A 19,708-nucleotide genomic window follows, 5' to 3' on the forward strand; every position below is an offset into this window, starting at 1 on the left:
TAAAGCAGAACAAAGGGAACTCCAAATTCTGTACTTCTAGGCTAATATTCCAAACTTTGAGTGGCTTCAAAGTACAATAATCTGAGTTAAGCATGTATTTTATTTGCTGAAATGGATCACCTCAGTTCTATATATACCCTAATACATCTTTCCATGAAGTTCTCATCCAATCCTCATTTTACAGTTCTCAAGCTATTACCTGGTTTATCAAATGGCTCCTCTGCCAGCACAAAACACCTTTCCAATCCTTTTCCTCCTCTTTACAATATTTGCATTATCCAAAGCTGAACTTCATGCCCATTACTATGACCAAACATGTCCACAATTGGACAAAATCATTTCAGAGACGGTTCTAACTGCTTCTATCCATGATCCAAAAGTCCCAGCCCGTATTTTGAGGATGTTCTTCCATGACTGTTTCATAAGGGTAAGTATGATCGCTCAATCTCTCATTTAAAACACACACTCACACACATATATGCTATGTATAGTTTTTTTTACCAATGGGTTTGTAATCTTCTAATGATTAATGTTCAATGATAGGGATGTGATGCATCAGTGTTGCTGGACTCAACTGCCACTAACCAAGCAGAGAAAGACGGCCCTCCTAATATCTCAGTTCGATCATTCTATGTGATTGATGAAGCTAAAGCAAAGCTTGAATTGGCTTGCCCAGGCGTTGTTTCTTGTGCTGATATACTTGCTCTTTTAGCAAGAGATGTGGTTGCCATGGTAATATCTATCTAAAACTAGTTTAGACCTGCTACAATCTTGATACTTCTAGGAAGCCATTTTATCCAATAAATGTATCCTATATGCCTATGTAGAGTAGATATGTATGGTGATCTCGTAAAACATTTCATAGAAGAATTCAAGTCACTTAATATAGATTTAGCTAATAATACTTAGAAATTCAAAACGACGCATTTATAATTTCTATATGCAATATGAACACTCGCTACTAAGAAATACATTCAAAACGACATATTTATAATTTCTATATGCAATATGAACACTCGCTACTAAGAAATACATTCAAAACGACATATTTATAATTTCTATATGCAATATGAACACTCACTACTAAGAAATGCGAAACTTGAGTACCAAAGAAATTTTATCTAAGCTATTTAGTATACTGGGTATTGATATTTATAAATTATTTATTAACACTCCCTATTTGTTCTGACAGTCTGGAGGTCCATATTGGAAAGTACTAAAAGGACGGAAAGATGGAAGGGTATCAAAGGCATCTGATACCGCCAACTTACCGGCCCCAACCTTGAATGTAGGCCAACTCATTCAGAGCTTTGCTAAGAGAGGGTTGGGAGTTAAAGATATGGTGACTTTATCTGGAGGACACACTCTGGGTTTCTCACATTGTTCTTCCTTTGAGGCTCGTCTACATAATTTCAGTTCTGTTCATGACACTGACCCACGATTGAACACTGAATTTGCACTAGACCTAAAAAATAAGTGTCCAAAACCAAACAACAATCAAAACGCAGGACAGTTCCTGGACTCAACAGCATCAGTGTTTGATAATGACTATTACAAACAACTGCTGGCTGGAAAAGGTGTGTTTTCTTCCGACCAGTCACTTGTTGGTGATTACAGAACTAGATGGATTGTTGAAGCATTTGCAAGAGACCAGAGTTTGTTTTTCAAAGAGTTTGCAGCTTCAATGTTGAAACTCGGAAATCTAAGAGGCTCCGATAATGGAGAAGTGAGACTTAATTGCAGGGTTGTGAATTGAGAAACATTAGAGACAAATTTGCCGTGAGTGTTTTTTGTCTTTGCACCACTACAATTATATACGATATTATCATAATGATCTTGTTACCACTCATGTTGAAATAAATGTAATTATGCTTGTATACCTCATATCAAGAATGGTAAATGAACATTGTTCATTTGTGCACAATAGCATGAGGTGTTCTAATATTGTTTTCCGAATATTAAATCGACATCAAATTAGTTTTGCTTCTTTCATTTTTTTATCAAGGGTTAAGAACTTGTAATTCAGCTTTCTATTCCATGTTGACGGCCTTCGGGCCACTTTAATTCTATGAATGATTACGTGTGTACAAACTAATGTTTGCCCCCAAAACTTAAAGACTATGCAGAATTCATACAATATGTGTATTTCAAATTGCAAACAAGATTTTGAGAAGTTCTAGTCAAGGCTCGGCTTAATGATGTCTTACACTTGAGAAGAGTGATTAAAAATGTTTGCAGTAGTTTAAAATCTACAGGAATTTCATGTTGGAAAATGTCTTGCAGTGTTCAGGGTATGGTAAATGGAACTAACCTAATTACGTTCTATAAACTTTAACCTAACCATGACGCAAGAGGCAGCAACATTAGAAATTTCACAAGTGTTAGCAAAATGTGAAATCCTAATTGAGCAATAACATTAAAGAACGAGATATTGTAGATGCGATGGATCAACAAGCAAGAAACATCCCTACAAACAGATATCCATAAATAACAAAAATATCATCATTACTTTTCATAGGGGTAAAAAAAGACAGCAGCTTCCTATGATATTCAACTTGAAGTATCCATAAAAGTAATTCCTATATAACGGAAAAATACATAAATGCTCATATAATGTTCTGAGTAGCGAGAATTTTATATTATAATACTAGACTGCCCTTTTTAATAATGTACATCTGATTTAAGTAACCAGATTTTTCATTTGAGTTATTCAGCAAAATTTCCCAATTTTGTTTATATATAACAGTAAATTATCTGCAGCATAGAATTGCAAACATAGTATTTTACAACATCGAAGATCTAAACAATACAAAACTTTTCATGTTATGAGCTAACGAATAAGCCTTCAGATAAAGAATATACCAGACAATTTGATACAAGACATTAACTACTCCTCAAGCAAACACAACATCCGAACGAAAGACATATTTTACACCCTTGGTAACATTTCTGGCTTCGTGTAACAAGCATTTATCTCCATGAATGTGCAAGAGTGCCATCCCTTCAATGGGAGCAACCTGTGAAATCAAAATTGTATCAACACCCAAAGCAAGCAAATAGTGACATCCCAAAACTTGCATTAAGCAACATCAACTGATATTTCACTAAAATAAAATGAAAAATCTACCTCAGCCACAATGCTATTTCTTGAACCATAGAAGACTGTTTCTCCTCCAACTAAACGATCAACAGATGAATCTGTAGGTTTACTGGAATCATTTTTAGCCTTTGATTTAACTTCACCAGGTCCGCCACTCAAATAAACTAGCAAAGTATAACGAGTTCTTTTTCCATCTCCAAGATCATTACTCTCGTCAATATGTCGTCCAAACCGTTGACCAACTTTGTACCTGAAATACAATGCATGACAATTAGTGAAGGCGATATAATTTTTTCTGAGAAAACCAAATTTAAAGATATCAAGTGTTTTCAATTGATTAAGAAGACAGCATAAATGAATATGCAATGTTTCAAGAAAAGCTATGGAATTCTGAAAACTTAGACCTTGTTTGCATAAACAACTTAACCCCTGTTTGGATAAATAGCTTATTTGTAGCTTATAACACAAACACTTATCATGATAAGCCCTTATGTATAAACTATTTATATAGGAAAGGATAAAATAGACTACAAATATTTTTGTATAAGCTACAAGCTGTTTTCATAAGCTATCTTGGAGAATTTATGAAAATAAGCTGAAAACAGCTTATGAATAATGTTATACACTGTTTTCATATGTTCTCCTGAACAGTCTCAGAAAATTTATAAACCCAAACAAGTCAATCCAAACAGACCCTTAACTAAACATTTATAGCAAAAACACTTATCATATAAGTGCTTACACATAAGCTATTTCTATAACAAAAGATTAAGTAAATAGTTCAAATCAGTATATAAGCTGAACTAAATTAATCCAAACAGGTTCTTATACAACTATACAAGAATCTATTGTATCAGAGAGAGAGAGCAACAAAAAAACTAACCTATATAATCTAATATTTGGATTCAAACCTACAGCAGCTTTCCCTCGAATTCTTATATCAGAAAAAAGCTTGTTAAGTCCAGAATCCCAAATAGAATCAGCAAGAACAGGATCATTCACAGAAATTCGATCGTTATCTCTATAAGCTTCACCTTTAGCTGGACCTAAGCTTCCTTGATGAGTAAAACCAATTCCCTCAGCAGTTTCAATGAATGCTTTTGATTCATAAGGTGAGAAGAAATTCTGAACCTGAATTCTTGAATGAAAAAAATCATCAAAATAAGAATAATTCACAAATAAAATTGGCAAAAGAAAAAGAAGAAGGGTTGAATAGTAACCGTGAAGAGATCGAAATCTCGTAAGCGAGTGATGTGAAGATTGTTTTTGGGTTTGATGGAAGGCCATTTTGGGTCGGTTGTTGTTTCTTTTCTCTCTCCCATTTTTCTCTTCCTCCCTACGCTCTCTTCCTCCCTACGAGGTGTGTATCCTTCCTCTATTTGCTTTCGTCGCTCCCTGAACCGGTTCAGGATATATCTCTCTTCGATTTCAGACTTCCTTTTATAAGCTTCGATATCAAAACGAAATTTTGAAGGATCCATTGATATTTTTTTATTAATATGAGATTTTTGGTATTGGTGTATCAATGGAAGAATGGTTCGACTCCAAACAAATAATGCAATGTAGTGAATTTACTAGTAGATAGGGATAGAAATCATATTGAAATGGACGGATTCCATTTCAATCTAGTCAAACAGCAGATTCCATTGCATTATTTGTTTGGAATCCGCCTATTTCAAGTGATAAGATACAGAAAATTGTTGTTTACACGTTACATAAGGATGTGTCACACGAGTACTTTACGAAAATGCTCTTCGGCAGTTAACTGCCGAGGAAATCCCGAAATTCCTTCGACGACAATTAACTGCCGACGAAAAAATGAAAAAAAAAACCTCGATGAACTTATAATTTTTTTTCTTCAAGATTCTCTTGACTTTCAATTCCACATTGCACTGAAGTGTTTCTTACATATTTTAGAAATAATGTACTTGCCATTTTGATACAATATATTACCTCCGGTCCTTATTATAAGAAACAATTAACTTTTTTGGTTTATTGTATAGGTGATGTATCTAGTCTATATTTACAATAAGATACATTAATTATTCTATAAACGTAAAAAGTCAACTTTTTCTTATAATAAAAACCGAAGGGAGTAGTATACAGTGGACCATATTGGACAAAGACAATATTATCACCCCATCAAAAGGAGCAATTCTTCATTAGTTTTTGTGAAAGCAAATAAATAATTCTACTAATCACAATAGGCTTAACATCTTTCATGTTTTGTAACCAAAAAACATCTTTCATGTTTAATTATACATAATTGCATATGTAGCATTAGTGCATTACACGTTTCTTTCTATATAATATAGTGTTAGTAGTAAGTTTGCATTATTTATATTTATCTTGAATGAAATCATGAGATAGTAAGTTTTTAATATTTCCAAGTGTGGAATTGAAAGTCAAGAGAATCTGAAAAAAAGATTATAAGTTTTTCGGCACTTAATGCTGAGGTTTTTTTTTTTTTTTTTTTTCGTTTTTTCGTCGGCAGTTAACTGCCGAAGGAACTTTGGGATTTCCTCGGCAGTTAACTATCGAAGTTTTCCTCTGCAGTTAACTATCGAAGTTTTCCTCGGCAGTTTACTTTCGCCGGTTTACTAAAACTTCGGCAGTTAACTGCCGAATGACATTTTCGTAAAGTACTCGTATGGCACAGCCTTATGTAATGTGTAACAGCAATGGTCTAAGATACAACCAACATAGTTAAATAATAGATAAGGATAGAAATCATATTGAAATAGACGGATTCCAAACAAATAATGCAATGGAGTTAAATAATAGATAAGGGGGTTAGGATCCTCTCCATTTATGTGTTTCTCCATTTCTTCAATTTGGAGAGATAAAGACACATAAAATCTTGAAAAAAATAAAATATAATTAACGATGCTGGGACCCACCATCTATTTTTTGTATCTATCTCTCTCCAACTTGCAAAACTCCATTTATTTTATCAAATAGAGAGGATCTTCACCCTAGATAAGGCATAAAGTGACAAAATACAAACAACAACTTAACAACATTTAATTTTCAAATAAATCGCGACCCAATTCTTTGCTCCGGTCATCGAGATGCTCCTTTGAACTTAACTTCACAAACATCTTCATCTTCTTAGCATCAGTACTTTCTCTCAACAATTGGTTACCCTCCTCTTGCCTCATGACTATTTTGTCCAATTGTTCCAACTTTTTCTCCTTACATTGTTTGAATTCATTCCACTCTTCATTGACTGATTCCAAGGTTGCGCCCTTGCTTTTCTTTTCACCTTTTTTTAGCTGCATCCCTCCCCATTGGGCAAGAACTAGATCCTACGGAGTTGGAATCACTTGCATCACTCTTGTGGGCTCTCTTAGATCCACTACTTCCAGAGCCAGTATTTCCTCCTACCTGACTATCATAACGTGGTTGATCACGGACAACAAACCATCCTGATATTAAAATGAAATGTTCACTCTTACCACTTGAATATAATTCATGTGCTTTTGCCAATACATCAATCTTCGATCACCCGCTTTGTTGCATACGCTTAGCGCCGTCATAAGCGTCAATCCATTTATTAAGTATTTTGTTCATGTAGTTGTAATGATTTCTGCATGGAGCTGCATCACATGGAGGATTAAATGAGCAATGCTCATTAAAGTAATCAACAATTTTACCTCAATATGAATCACATTTTTGGTTTCTCCCAACAACACTGTTTGTTCCATATTTAATCCACCCACTAATTAGAATCAAATTTTGATCAATGTTCCAATTGGAATAAACACACTTTCCTTGCTTATCAATCCATTATTTGCCATGGGTTTGATTACGAAGAGTGAGAACTTTATGATGGGTGAAGAGAGAATGAAAACCCCTTTCAACTCACTGATAAAAAAAGACATAAAAAGAGTAACCTTCCTCCTTAACAGCTTCAACAAACACATAAACAATAACAGAGGCTGGTTAGTTTTAAATCTTATGTAGTGATAGATACATAAGAAGTTTGCTGCTAACGAATGTGATGTAGATCTAAATAGATTGCTCAGAACTTGTTCACAGAGGGCGTAAAAGAAAAATTCTTAGATGCTTGAGTCTATGAAACCGATGAGGTAACCATGGGTTCTGGAAGATTGAGGAAGATAGTGAGATTGAGAAAGAAGAAGATGAAGAATAGGAGCCCTAATTTCACTTTCTATGTTTCTATTTTAATTAATATTAAAAATAACATAAAAACATTTTCTAATATGTATTTGCACCGTCAGCATCTGCCACATAAACAAAAAACTGCCAAATCAGTAGGAGTGTGGGTCCAGGACCTTTTTAAAAAACAAAAAAATTTACGGGGATTGATTTTAATTTTTTTTTTTACCGGGTGCCAAAACTCAAATTCGCTATATTTGCAGGGACCAAAAACATATTTTAGCCTCACTAAAAAGATGTTTAGAGCTACAAACAAGAGTTTATTGGAGGCTAAATAGAAAAATTAAGAGGAAAAAATATCGATTTTTCTTGTATCCAAATCAAATAAACAAAGTTTCTATTTATAAACAAAAAAAAAAAGATTTTTGGTTAGAAAATATAAAAAAAAATAATAATTTACTATGAATAATTGACCTCAAATAATTAGGATGAAATAAAAATCTGAAAATCACAACAACCAATAGAATTTTGCCAAGTGTATCAAATTCAACCAACATGGAATAATTAGCCCCCACACCCTCTCCCCCACTATCTCTTCATTCAACGTGTTGAACAAATTCAACCTCCTACCTACAATCCACATGTTTTTCAACAACCTATTCAACATACCATTGCACCAATTCAACAGTTGATTTTTTTTTTCTCTTCAACATGTCCATTGTAAATGGTCTAATTGCGAGCAAGGCTAAACTCATAGAACAAGACAAACGAGCTAGGCTAAATGATTGCGAAATGCTTCACATAGTGAAGTCACAGAATAGGGTGATTTGGTTGACTTTGCTTTGGAAGTCATCAGAGAAAAAATCATCAAAGCACAACAGTAATTTCATATCTAACATATGTTAGACACCACAATTCAAACATAGTTGGGAGAATTGATATATTAGATTCAATCATTAGGCATTTTGCTTAAATAGGATGAAAGTTCCCTAATCTGAACAACCCTACAAACACAAATTTGTGGATTACAATAAACAATGATAGATTAAGTAATAGTTAACATTCACACTTTCAGGTAAGACCTAGCTCTTATTCATCATACCTTTAACCAAAGCATATAGTGTTTCATCTACTATTTATATTAAGCTGTCACATTTACGTATAGCTACTGCAAATTAAGTTTCAAAGGTAAAAGTGCAAGTAATATTACATCAATAGCCAAAAACATATTCAATCTCTAACATATAACATGCAGTAATTATTTCATCAAAATCAAATTATATATAGCATAATAACTATTTCAATTACTATTCTTAATCATTACATCAAGCTAAAACATTGTATAATAACTTTTGTACCCTTGGTTGTAGTAAGAGACTTGTTGCTACTTGTTCTAAAATTAATTAATTGACAATATTTTGTAGATAAAATTGGCCATGTATACTAATAGGTTTTACATGCTTCACATTAATATGTTTATGTCCATTGTGAATGCCTTCGAAGAAATTCCTGAATGTTTGATCTCAAGTGAGCATGGTCACTACTCATTGGTCTTTGTGTTGTATAATCACTTTGTAGATTGTATTGAGGTTCTTAAGTTAATTAATGTTGAGTTGTTAGTTCTTTGTCATTTACACTTGATCTTATACATCGTTGGACTTATATTAAATATCTAGGGTGTTGTTTTTCGCAAATTTTACTTTATTTTAGTGGTGCTAGAACCAAGAGGTTTATGAGTGATAGTATGGTTACCAGTATTAAGGCCTTGGTTTACTTTCTTTAACCAATAAATCATCATGTACTAAAAATATAAGTATGCAAAGCTGCAAATGCAAGATAAGTTAATCATCATGTGCTGATTGCAAGAAGATTTCTTCAAAGACTTGACTTAGACTATTGATAAGTGTATGCACAACTGGCAAGGACTGAAACATGCACATTAACGGTTTCCTTAGCAAGTGCAAAAGTTTGGTCTATGTTTCACCTATATCATGATGTCTGAGTTTGAGATGAAAGATTTGGGGGAATTATCCTATTTCCTTAAAATGAAATTTCTTGACACTTCATGACACGACAACAACAGTTATATAATGTTCGATTGTAAAACTGTTGTAGGGACATGACAAGCTAAAGATAGAAAACAAGATAAAAACTAAAATTCTTCTTCCTCACTAAACGACATCACAACTTTTCGTTTCAGATACAAATTATCTAAAAGATTAAAATAACTTTATCCTCGAACTTGTCGTCATACGTTCAAAATAACAATTTCAATATTTTTATTTGATGAGATATTGTCACTATATATACATTCTTGATGTATCAAAATTGCAAATGCATTTTCAAAAGTATATATTTTTTCCTTCTAATTTTCTAAATTAAATTGACCAAACAAAAACACATTTGAGAATAAAAAAAGACTAACCAAAACACATTCCTTGAAAAAAGAAAAAGAAAGTCAATGGACATTTGAGAGAATCTGTATCTGTGAGAATAAATAAGATCAACGAACTAACCCCGTTTTTTCCGGGCAATAACGATTCATTCACTAGAAAATCTCTACTCTTCTGAAAGCATTCTCAACCCATTCATTATTATCAGTCTATTCACTATTAATTAAAATGGTTATCATCACTAATCTTGTTTCTTCAATCTTTCTCTTCTCTGTTGTGCCTAGGGTTTCAATGCACCTGCTTTCAAGGTAAACTCATCCTATTTCGTTTCTAATTCATCTATTCTTGGGTTTATCTTTTTGTATTATTTGATGATTTCATCGTATAATAGAAAAAGCAGAATGTTAATAATGTACGTACATTTTTGTTTTTGAGTTAGACACAATGCTGATAAATTAGTTGTAGCCTTGTTTGTTTGTCTATTTACGAGAGAGATATACACAACTGGGTATTGGGAAAAACCCAAGTCCAACGTCAGATAGATAAAACTCTTGATAAAAGTTTATAAAGAGGATGAGTTAGACCCCAATTTCAACACAGGGCCATTTTAGTAAGTGTAGGTTCCACTAATTTATCAATGTCCGGAAACCGTGAATTGGTACATGGTAGTGGTGCTTTTTCAACTTGGTTCGCATAAATTCCTACTAAAGTTTATAAAGAGGAGGCACTCTTCACTTTACGAACCGGTTTTGTAAGGATGTGTTAGGCCCCAATTTCAACACTGGGCCATTTTAATAAGTGTAGGTTCCACTAATTTAGCAGTGTCTGGGAACCGTGAATTGGTACATGGTAGTGGTACTTTTGCAAATTGGTTCGCATAAATCCCCCCTATAATTTCTCGAAATTGTGGAACCGAGATAAGTGAAGATCAAAGAAAGAGGAAGATAAGTTGAGTAGGAGATGAATGATAAAAGAAAACCTTCGGCGGTGCAAATAAATTTTGCATAAAATCTCTTTGAAGCATGGAGAAAGAGAATGTCTCTTGCAAAATAATATTGATAAAAAAAAGGAAAAAGTGAATATAAAAAAAGATTTTGGTACCTAGTTTTTTTGCAGCTGACTAGTCCTTCTACTTTTTCGCACTATTAATTAATTTAACTAATTAAATACGAAGAGATTTGAATTCCAGAGCGGAGTTGGAAAGACTCACATTTGGTAAAAAAAAAAAAATCTTAAGAAACTATTGATATCTTACTATTCAATTAGGTTGTACCGATACTACGAACCGACGCGTACCGAAGATTTATACCCCATACGTACCGAATTCTTCACATGTTGCGCACCACGAACCCGAACCCGTACCAGGTACCAACACGAATTGCTAATTATGTGACTATGGTCTGTCTCTCAACAAATGGAGGGTAGATTAACCCAGACCCACATTGTGCCTGTTTGATGTTCTGAAACACTCAATTCCATGCTGTATTGTTGTCATTTGATTGTGCATTTTTTCCACCTGTCAGAATGTTATTGTGTTGTTGCTAGTATTTTATTTTATTTTATTGTTAAATGCTGATATTTATTTATTTTACTTATGTCTTGTTACTTTCTGTGTTGAATTGGCAGATATTTTTGTGATTTCAAGTTTAAGGACTAATGGCTAAGAAAAAGGTTCGTATTAACATTGTGGTTATTGGTCATGTGGACTCCGGGAAGTCAACCACTACTGGTCATTTGATCCACAAACTTGGATGTATTCACAAGAGTGTCATTGAGAGTCTTGAGAAAGAAGCTGCTAAGATGAACAAGCGTTCATTCAAGTATGCTTGGGTGCTTGACAAGCTCAAGGCTGAACGTGAAAGAGGTGTTACAATTGACATTACCCTGTCGAAGTTTGAGACAAACAAGTACAACTGCACTGTCATTGATGCCCCCGGACACAGGGATTTCATTAAGAACATGATCACCGGAACGTCCCAAGCTGACTGTGCTGTTCTCGTCATTGATTCCACTACTGGTGGTTTTGAAGCCGGTATGAATGGTCAGACCCGTGAACATGCTCTTCTTGCCTTCACTCTTGGTGTGAATCAAATGATCTGCTGCTGCAACAAGGTATTTATATTTTCCGCCCCTTTAAGATTGTATTTGATTATTTTTATAATTCATTTATATAAGTACTAATTATCATCTACCCCGACAGATGGATGCCACTACACCTAAATACTCTAGGGATAGGTATGTAGAAATTGTGAGGCAAGTTTTACCCTGTTTGAATAAGGTTGGCTATAAACTTATTCCAATTGTTCCCATCTCTGGTTTTGAGGGAGATAACTTGATTGAGCGCTCTACTAATCTTGATTGGTACAAGGGTCCAACCCTTCTTGAAGCTATTGACCAAATCAACGAGCCTATGAGGCCATCAGACAAGCCTCTCAGAATACCACTTCAGGATGTCTACAAGATTGGAGGAATCGGAACTGTGCCTGTGGGACGTGTTGAGACTGGTTCCTTGAACCCTGGAATGGTGCTGACTTTTGCCGCAACTGGGCTGCAAGCTGAAGTGAAGTCTGTGGAGATGCACCATGAAGCTATCGGTGAGGCCCTTCCTGGTGACATTGTGGGATTTAATGTTAACGTTGCTGCTAGGGATCTCAAGCAAGGTTATGTTGCCTCAAACTCCGAGGGTGACCCAGCGGTAGAGGCCGCTCACTTTACATCTCTTGTTATCATTACGAATCACCCTGGCCAGATTCGAAATGGCTACACACCTGTTCTTGACTGCCACACCTCCCACATTGCTGTCAAGTTTGCTGAGCTTATTTCCAAGGTTGACAGGTGTTCTGGTGAGGAAATTGAGAGGGAGCCCAAATTTTTGATGAGTGGTGATACTGGTATTATTAAGATGATTCCCACCAAGCCTATGGTGGTAGAGCCTTTCTCTCTATATCCTCCACTCGGCCGTTTTGTTGTCAGAGACTGGCATCAAACTGTGGCTGTTGGAGTCATCAAGGCTGTGAAGAAGAAGGATCCTGCTGCAGGAGGTAAAATCACTAAGTCGATATTGAAAAAATGAACTGTGCAAGATGATCTATCTAGCGAAATCTATCGTTGTTATTACCATAAATAGTCTTTGGTCCTTAGTATTTCTATTTCTCCTCTAGTAAACTTGTTTTGCAGATTAAGTGTGAAGTCTGCACCATTATATCACAGTTTTTTCTTCTTCCCAGAATTGGGTTCTAGATAAATGGTGGAATAGCTATTTATTTTGTTCGTTTTATGTTCTAATTAGTGTCTAGTGTGAACACTTGGATTTTGCTAGCAGCGAGTTTCTGGACCTGCTGATTTTGTTTTGAATATCAACTCTTTATTTGTGTGTTTATTGATTCCTTGGTGTGATATTTTAAGTTTTTGCTGGATCATGTCTCTGATTGTTCTAGGCAATATAGTTGGCCGAGAATGTCAGGAGCATTTTTGAATGTCACTTGCATAATGCTCTGATCATTTGCTATTCTTGTCTAAAACTTAACTTGCAGCTATTTACCCTGGCTGTTACAAGGAACAGGACATTGAAACAGGGGGAGGTACCTGTTCAAGTAGGTCTAACGGGTGTCATGTTACTAGTATATGTTTATTTTTAATTATTAATCTATACCTATATTTAAAAGAAATGCATGGTTTTGGTGCAGTATTTTTCTTCCAATCATACCCTTCATGTTACTAGCATTACTTTAATATTTCTGATCAAATTACTGGACTTCATATTTCACACCACTGTAATTTAATACTAGGATATTCAAGGGATTTTCACTTTAACAAGCAATTAGCTTTGTTATTGGGCACTTGAATATGCTATCTTCTAAATTCTAATGGAAATCTACATGTATTGCCTCTTATACTAATAAGTGTATCAACAAGCTATTTTTTTAACCGATCATCTAAACATGATAACAATCTTTTTTTACTTATATTAATTTGGGATAGGATGGAGTGTTTCGGAAAATGATATATTTTTAACACTTTTTTGGAATATTGAATATCTGGCAGCGCTTAATCTGTATCTAATTTTTGTTCATCGACTGTTTCCTTTCTTTTTGTAGCTCTTGCTGGCAGAGATAAGCTTGAGTCATTATGCATGGAGTTACAGCGTCAAAATAAAATGCTGATGGTATTCTTCTGTTACACCACTACCTCTAAAACTGATTATGTAATATAAAAGAATTACAAGATGTTCATTACCTCAAAATATTTTATCTTTCTTATATGCACTTATATGCCTAGATGAGGACTTGTGAATCTAAATTTTAAAGAAAGACAGGCTATCCTGATCGTTTCTCATGTTTAGTTAATAACCAGCTCTAGTGCAACGCTAACATCCTACTCACATAAGCACATTAGCTAAAGGCTGCGCAAAAGTGAAATACTTCAGCCCTCTCGATTGAAGGATGTCGTTTTTATTTTCATCCCCTTATTTCCCATCCATCCAAAGTATTTGCGTTTGATTTTCCCCTGCTAAAGTACTTCCTCCATCTAAGAATGAATTTATTTTATAAATTCTCAATTTTCATTGAAAAGACGAAATGAACTTCACTATAAACAATCTCATAAATATAATCCATCTTCATTATATTTAGGGGTATAGTTAGAAAACAAAAGTTAATAATAATTTGATTTTCTATAACACTCATTGTTCTGAAACAAAAATGAAATATTAAAACTACCGAAGATTTGGAATGCTGGGTGTACTTCCAAAATCTTCCTGGCATTATACATGCCCAAGATTTTAGTTTCTAATTCACTTTCCTAATTACCGAAAAGGTTCCTTCTTGAGGCATCATATATGTCCATCGGTAATTATTTTGACCAAATAGATGTACTTCAATAGGATTACCTAATGAATGTTTAGCAATTTATTGGCCTCAGATTTGCTTTTAGGGCTCTTACATTCCGCTGGTTTTTTTTTTTTTTTTTTTTTGGGATCTCCTTATTGGGAATTTTTGTTGATTTGTTAAGAAGGTATTGGTATCTAACCTCAAATTTCCTGTCCTTTTTCTTTTCTTATGACGTTTTCAAATTTCATGTCATTGGTGTAGTGTATGTATGTTTACCTTGTTAGGAAAATGCTTTCATCTTCAAGAATGTCTCTGTCCCCTAAACTCACTACCATATTTTTTTCCCTGGATCTTTGATGTTCTGCACACGGTTGTTATATGGGAGTTGTTGTTTATGATTTGTCGAGAGATTGAGCAGCCTTGTTGCATTCAAAGTTTTTTATGGTCCATGTTGTATCTCCTCTATATTATAACAAGTTCCTTTTTTATTACATGAATGTGACTTCTACCTGGTAGTGTAATCAGATTCTTATTAATTTTACTTTAAGAGCAACATTTTGACTTTGTTAATTGAAAACACTAGGGTTCATGCTTCATTATTTTCAGGAAGAATGTAAACGTGTATCTACTGAGGTGCAACAATTTAAGCTGGACTTGTTTGCCAAGTTCCAAGATGCAATCAAGGTTTGTTCATTATCTCTAGTTTAGCATATATGATATTTTGAACATAGTGTACATTTGGTATGTTACCACGTTTATGTCATTGGGTGTAGTGTATGTACGTTTACCTGGTTAAGAAAATGCTTTCATTTTCTAGAACGTCTCTGTCCCCTAAACTCACTACCATACTTTTTTTTCCTGGATCTTTGATGTTCTACACATGGTTGTTATATGGGAGTTGTTGTTTATGATTTGTCGAGAGATTGGGCAGCCTTGTTGCATTCAAAGTTTTTTATGTTCCATGTTGTATTTCCTCTTTATTATAACAAGTTTCTTTTTTATTACATGAATGTGACTTCTACCTGGTAGTGTTATCAGCTTCTTATTAATTTTACTTTTAAGAGCAACATTTGTTAATTGAAAACACTAGGGTTGATGCTTCATTATTTTCAGGAAGATTACAAACTTGTGTCTACTGAGGCGCAACAATTTAAGCTGGACTTGTCAGCCAAGTTCCAAGATGCAATCGAGGTTTGTTCATTATCTCTAGTTTAGCATATATGATATTTTGAACATAGTGTACATTTGGTAGGTAGGCTACCACGTTTGAACATAGTGTACATTTGAGGCACAGATTCTTATTAATTTTACTTTTAAGAGCAACATTTTGACTTTGTTAATTGAAAACACTAGGGTTCATGCTTCATTATTTTCAGGAAGAATACAAATGTGTATCTACTGAGGCGCAACAATTTAAGCTGGACTTGTCAGCCAAGTTCCAAGATGCAATCAAGGTTTGTTCATTATCTCTAGTTTAGCATATATGATATTTTGAACATAGTGTACATTTGGTATGCTACCACGTTTTAACTTATGGTGGAGAACGCAAATATATGTAGCAGGGTTGAACAGTAGCGTGGATTGATAAACTTTTGTTTCAGCTGTTCCTTTCCATATATATATATATATATATATATATTTTTTTTTTGTGAAGGATACCATATCCTCCTTCTTTTCTTCTTCTCTCCAGTGTGTGTGTGTGTCTGTGTGTGTGTGTATTGCACCTTTATGTTTAACTTGTTTCTGTTTGTTTTGTATTGCTGTTAATTTATGCATGCTTGCAGAAACTTCATCCTGACAATGCCTTTGAGGAATGCATAAGACAAGAGCTTATCCCTGCAAATGAGATAGAAGTGACTTTTTCAGATATTGGTGCTTTGGATGATATTAAAGAATCACTTCAAGAAGCGGTTATGCTTCCCCTTAGAAGACCATATCTATTCAAAGGCGATGGGCTTCTGAAGCCATGTAAAGGTGTATTGCTTTTTGGACCTCCTGGTACAGGAAAGACAATGCTCGCAAAGGCAATTGCTAATGAATCTGGAGCAAGTTTCATCAATGTCTCTCCGTCCACCATCAATTCAAAGTGGTCCGGACAAGCTGAAAAGAACGTCCGAGCTCTGTTTTCACTAGCAGCAGAGGTTGCCCCAACTATTATTTTCATCGATGAAGTGGATAGCATGCTTGGGCGGCGGTCTAGCTCTTATGAAAACAACTCAATAAGAAGGGTGAAAAACGAGTTCATGTCACGTTGGGATGGACTATTGTCAAAACCTGATGAGAAAATTATTGTTCTTGCTGCCACCAACATGCCATTTGACCTTGATGAAGCAGTTATAAGACGGTTTCAGCGAAGGTAGAACCACACATTTGCCATGAATCATGTTCACCTGTTGCTTCTACTCAATTGCAATCATTTGAACAAGGACAAGCATTCATTATCTTCACCATCTTCATTGATTAGTTAGGTTATCATAAGAAACAAAAAAGTTTCTGATAAACATAGATTACGTAAAATTTTGTTTTAAGTAAAGGTCTAAAATTTAACCTTTGAAAATATGATTAAATTGTTCACTAGATTGAGTCTACCGTTAGATAAATAATTGCAGTTAACTGTGCAAGAATAACAATTCTGGAAACTCACCAGAAGTTTCAGGGTTCAAATTCTGGAAACTAACATAATCCACTAATTTACTAATGTTTGCCTATAAAAAAAAGTGCAAGTTACATCTCTTTAATTTTGTGACTGAGCGACGCATCTCTTAGGCCTATCACTGCACGATTTGGTTTCATGATATGATTTAGACTATTGTTTTTGAGATATATGATTGACATTTCTGCTCATGGCAATCTCGAGCAGGATCATGGTTGGTCTTCCTTCTGCTGAAAACAGGGAAACTATCTTGAAAACTCTTCTAGCTAAGGATAAACATGAAGATATAGACTTCAAAGAGCTTTCAACTATGACAGAAGGATATAGTGGAAGTGATCTTAAGGTTCATTTTGTTGGTCATTCTCTATTTCTAGTTACCTACTTCTTTTGTGGTGATAATCTATTGACATTAATTTATGTAAACAGAACTTGTGCACGACTGCAGCATATTGCGCCCTTAAGGAGCTGACACATTATGAGAAAGAAAGAAAAAGGGTAGCTACTTAAAATCTAATATATTATTTGTTAGAGTCGCCATTTTTTTGTAAATCTAATTAAAATCCATCTATTTCAGAAAAGGAAGAGAAAGTTGGAAGAAGTTGAAATCTTAGAAGATGCTTCCAATGCTGCCAAAGATGATATAGAAGATCAAGTGATTTCCCTCCGGCCTTTGAACATGGAAGACATGAGACAGGCAAAGAATAAGGTGTGTTGGACTTAAACTGTTTACTTCTATTGATTTAAAGTTAGGGCTTTTTTCTATTGGCTTATTTGAGCTTAACTATTAGTAGAACTTATAACGTGTGTTGGACATGAGTCTATTTAGTAGAACTTATAGTAACAACTTTTGACACCCCCATAAACTGTTTTCAGCTTATTTCGATAAGCTCTTCTTAAAGGTGACTCTAGGCATAGATATCTGACAATTGTTAGCAAAAGTTAGCAGTATGAGCATTCAAGCATTCACCTTTGTTACTTATAGCTTATATGAAAACAATTTTACTTTATTTTATCTTTTGATATAAAAATAGCATATACATTAGCATTTGTATGATAAGCTCTTAAGCATTTATTTAAGCTGTTTATTCAAACAGAGGGCCTTAGCACTTGATTTGGGTGCCTTAATTTGCACCCAAATCAAGTATTAAGGCCCACTGTCTAGTTTACTATTAAATACAAACTTCAATCCTCTTTTTTTGTTCTCAATGTAAATGATCAAATTACACATGTGTTGAGGAATTCAAGCTTAACTATTTAACAATGTCACCCATATGGAAGAATGAACACCTTGTCTTTTTCCAGCTTAAATTTTATGCATAGAAATTGATAGATGCATGTTAAATGCAGGTGGCTGCAAGTTTTGCTGCAGAAGGATCAATGATGAACAGGTTGAGAGAGTGGAATGATTTGTATGGAGAAGGAGGTTCAAGGAAGAAAGAGGAGCAGCTCAGTTATTTTCTTTAGATTGTGGAAAGCCGTTTTTTTTTCTTTTTATACAAAGTATATTTTAACCAAAGCATTAATCATTTAGTTGAGATATTGAAGAAATCCAATGTGAATAGGTTTATTAATCCCAAGGCAACGTGCATCATGTTTGGGAGAGTCTTGAGTTTATGTTGAAATATTCTATAATTATTAGCTATTATATTTGAAGAGCATAAAAGAGTATTGATGGTGACGGTTATGCAACCAAGGATTCAGATTTTTGAATTAGTTTTTTCGACAAAAAGGAAGTCATTTATATGATGTTTCCTATATTGATAGGCACATTTGCGTGTTTCCAGTGTTGATATATATGATGTATCTATATATCTATTAACAACATAGGTGTATCTGTTAACAAAAGCTCAAATTAGAGATCTATCATTCAACCTCAAGAAAAATGCTTATGTGACATCATTAGAACCTCTAGGATAATGCAGTTTTTATGATGTTTTATGCATAGCTGCTAACATGCCACGATGAGGGATCATTATTTGAACAACAAAAACAGTTTGTGGAGAAAATTTATAAATAACTATTTATATTTTTTTTGTAAAGAAACTATCCCTAAAAAATTATATTATAATTTATTTTAATATCTGAATTATATAAAATTATCTTCTAAAATCATAAATCAAAGTTTTAGATTAAATATAGAAGAAATCACTTTGAGGTGTAAGGAACTTTTGACGTACTATCAGTAGTTGGAAACAAATATTTCACTTCATTTATTGATGAATACAACAGAAAGCAGTGGATTTATCTAATCTAATCAATTTAAAAGATAAAATGTTTGATTTGTTCAAAAGATGTTAAGTGTTTGTTGAGAATCAAAGTGACAGAAATATCAAGGTGTTGAGAACTAACGGAGGTGATGAATATGCATCCAAAGCATTTAAAGCTTTTAGTGTAAATCATGTATTCAACATGAAGTCCACTGTTCCATACACTCCACAACATAATAAATTGGATGAAAGAAGGAATAAAACAAACAATTCTATAGATGTTAGATGTATGTTAAAGCAAAGAAACACACTACATTCATTTTGGGGTGAAGGTACATGAAGAAGTTTGGAGTGGTACAAACATACCCATGATGCTATAAGACACCTCCAACACACCATTGATG

At 34.1% G+C, this 19,708-nt stretch overlaps 3 protein-coding genes across 8 annotated transcripts; 2 read left to right on the forward strand and 1 right to left on the reverse strand.

Moving 5' to 3' along the window:
* Positions 1-131: 131 nt before the first annotated feature.
* On the forward strand, positions 132-2,091 carry LOC11413151 (peroxidase 66). Its single transcript, XM_003592293.4, has 3 exons — positions 132-427; positions 544-732; positions 1,193-2,091. Exons 1-3 carry the CDS (start codon positions 212-214, stop codon positions 1,754-1,756), a joined length of 969 nt encoding a protein of 322 aa, XP_003592341.1. The 5' UTR covers positions 132-211; the 3' UTR covers positions 1,757-2,091.
* Positions 2,092-2,616: 525 nt separating this feature from the next.
* On the reverse strand, positions 2,617-4,741 carry LOC11422845 (uncharacterized). The gene is made up of 4 exons (XM_003592294.4): positions 4,321-4,741; positions 3,984-4,231; positions 3,128-3,350; positions 2,617-3,017 (listed from the first exon to the last, which is right to left on the reverse strand). Exons 1-4 carry the CDS (start codon positions 4,579-4,581, stop codon positions 2,895-2,897), a joined length of 855 nt encoding a protein of 284 aa, XP_003592342.3. The 5' UTR covers positions 4,582-4,741; the 3' UTR covers positions 2,617-2,894.
* A 4,898-nt stretch (positions 4,742-9,639) lies between these two features.
* LOC11417682 (elongation factor 1-alpha) lies at positions 9,640-18,843 on the forward strand. 6 transcript variants are annotated; one of them, XM_024769696.2, is made up of 13 exons: positions 9,641-9,923; positions 11,242-11,727; positions 11,816-12,656; positions 13,149-13,208; positions 13,713-13,780; positions 15,051-15,128; positions 15,558-15,635; positions 15,821-15,898; positions 16,229-16,800; positions 17,305-17,440; positions 17,524-17,592; positions 17,672-17,803; positions 18,445-18,843. In XM_024769696.2, the coding sequence occupies exons 2-13, from the start codon at positions 11,272-11,274 to the stop codon at positions 18,559-18,561; spliced, it is 2,685 nt and encodes an 894-aa protein (XP_024625464.1). In that variant the 5' UTR covers positions 9,641-9,923; positions 11,242-11,271; the 3' UTR covers positions 18,562-18,843. The 6 variants fall into 6 exon arrangements, 5 of the variants coding, with proteins under 5 accessions (XP_024625464.1, XP_003592345.2, XP_024625483.1 ...); XM_003592297.4 differs by lacking the exon at positions 13,149-13,208; XM_024769715.2 differs by lacking the exons at positions 17,305-17,440; positions 17,524-17,592; positions 17,672-17,803; positions 18,445-18,843 and having other exon boundaries at positions 15,028-15,128; positions 16,229-16,412.
* Positions 18,844-19,708: the final 865 nt, after the last annotated feature.

This window comes from Medicago truncatula, chromosome 1 (assembly GCF_003473485.1).
Source record: "Medicago truncatula cultivar Jemalong A17 chromosome 1, MtrunA17r5.0-ANR, whole genome shotgun sequence".
Lineage (NCBI taxonomy): Eukaryota > Viridiplantae > Streptophyta > Magnoliopsida > Fabales > Fabaceae > Medicago > Medicago truncatula.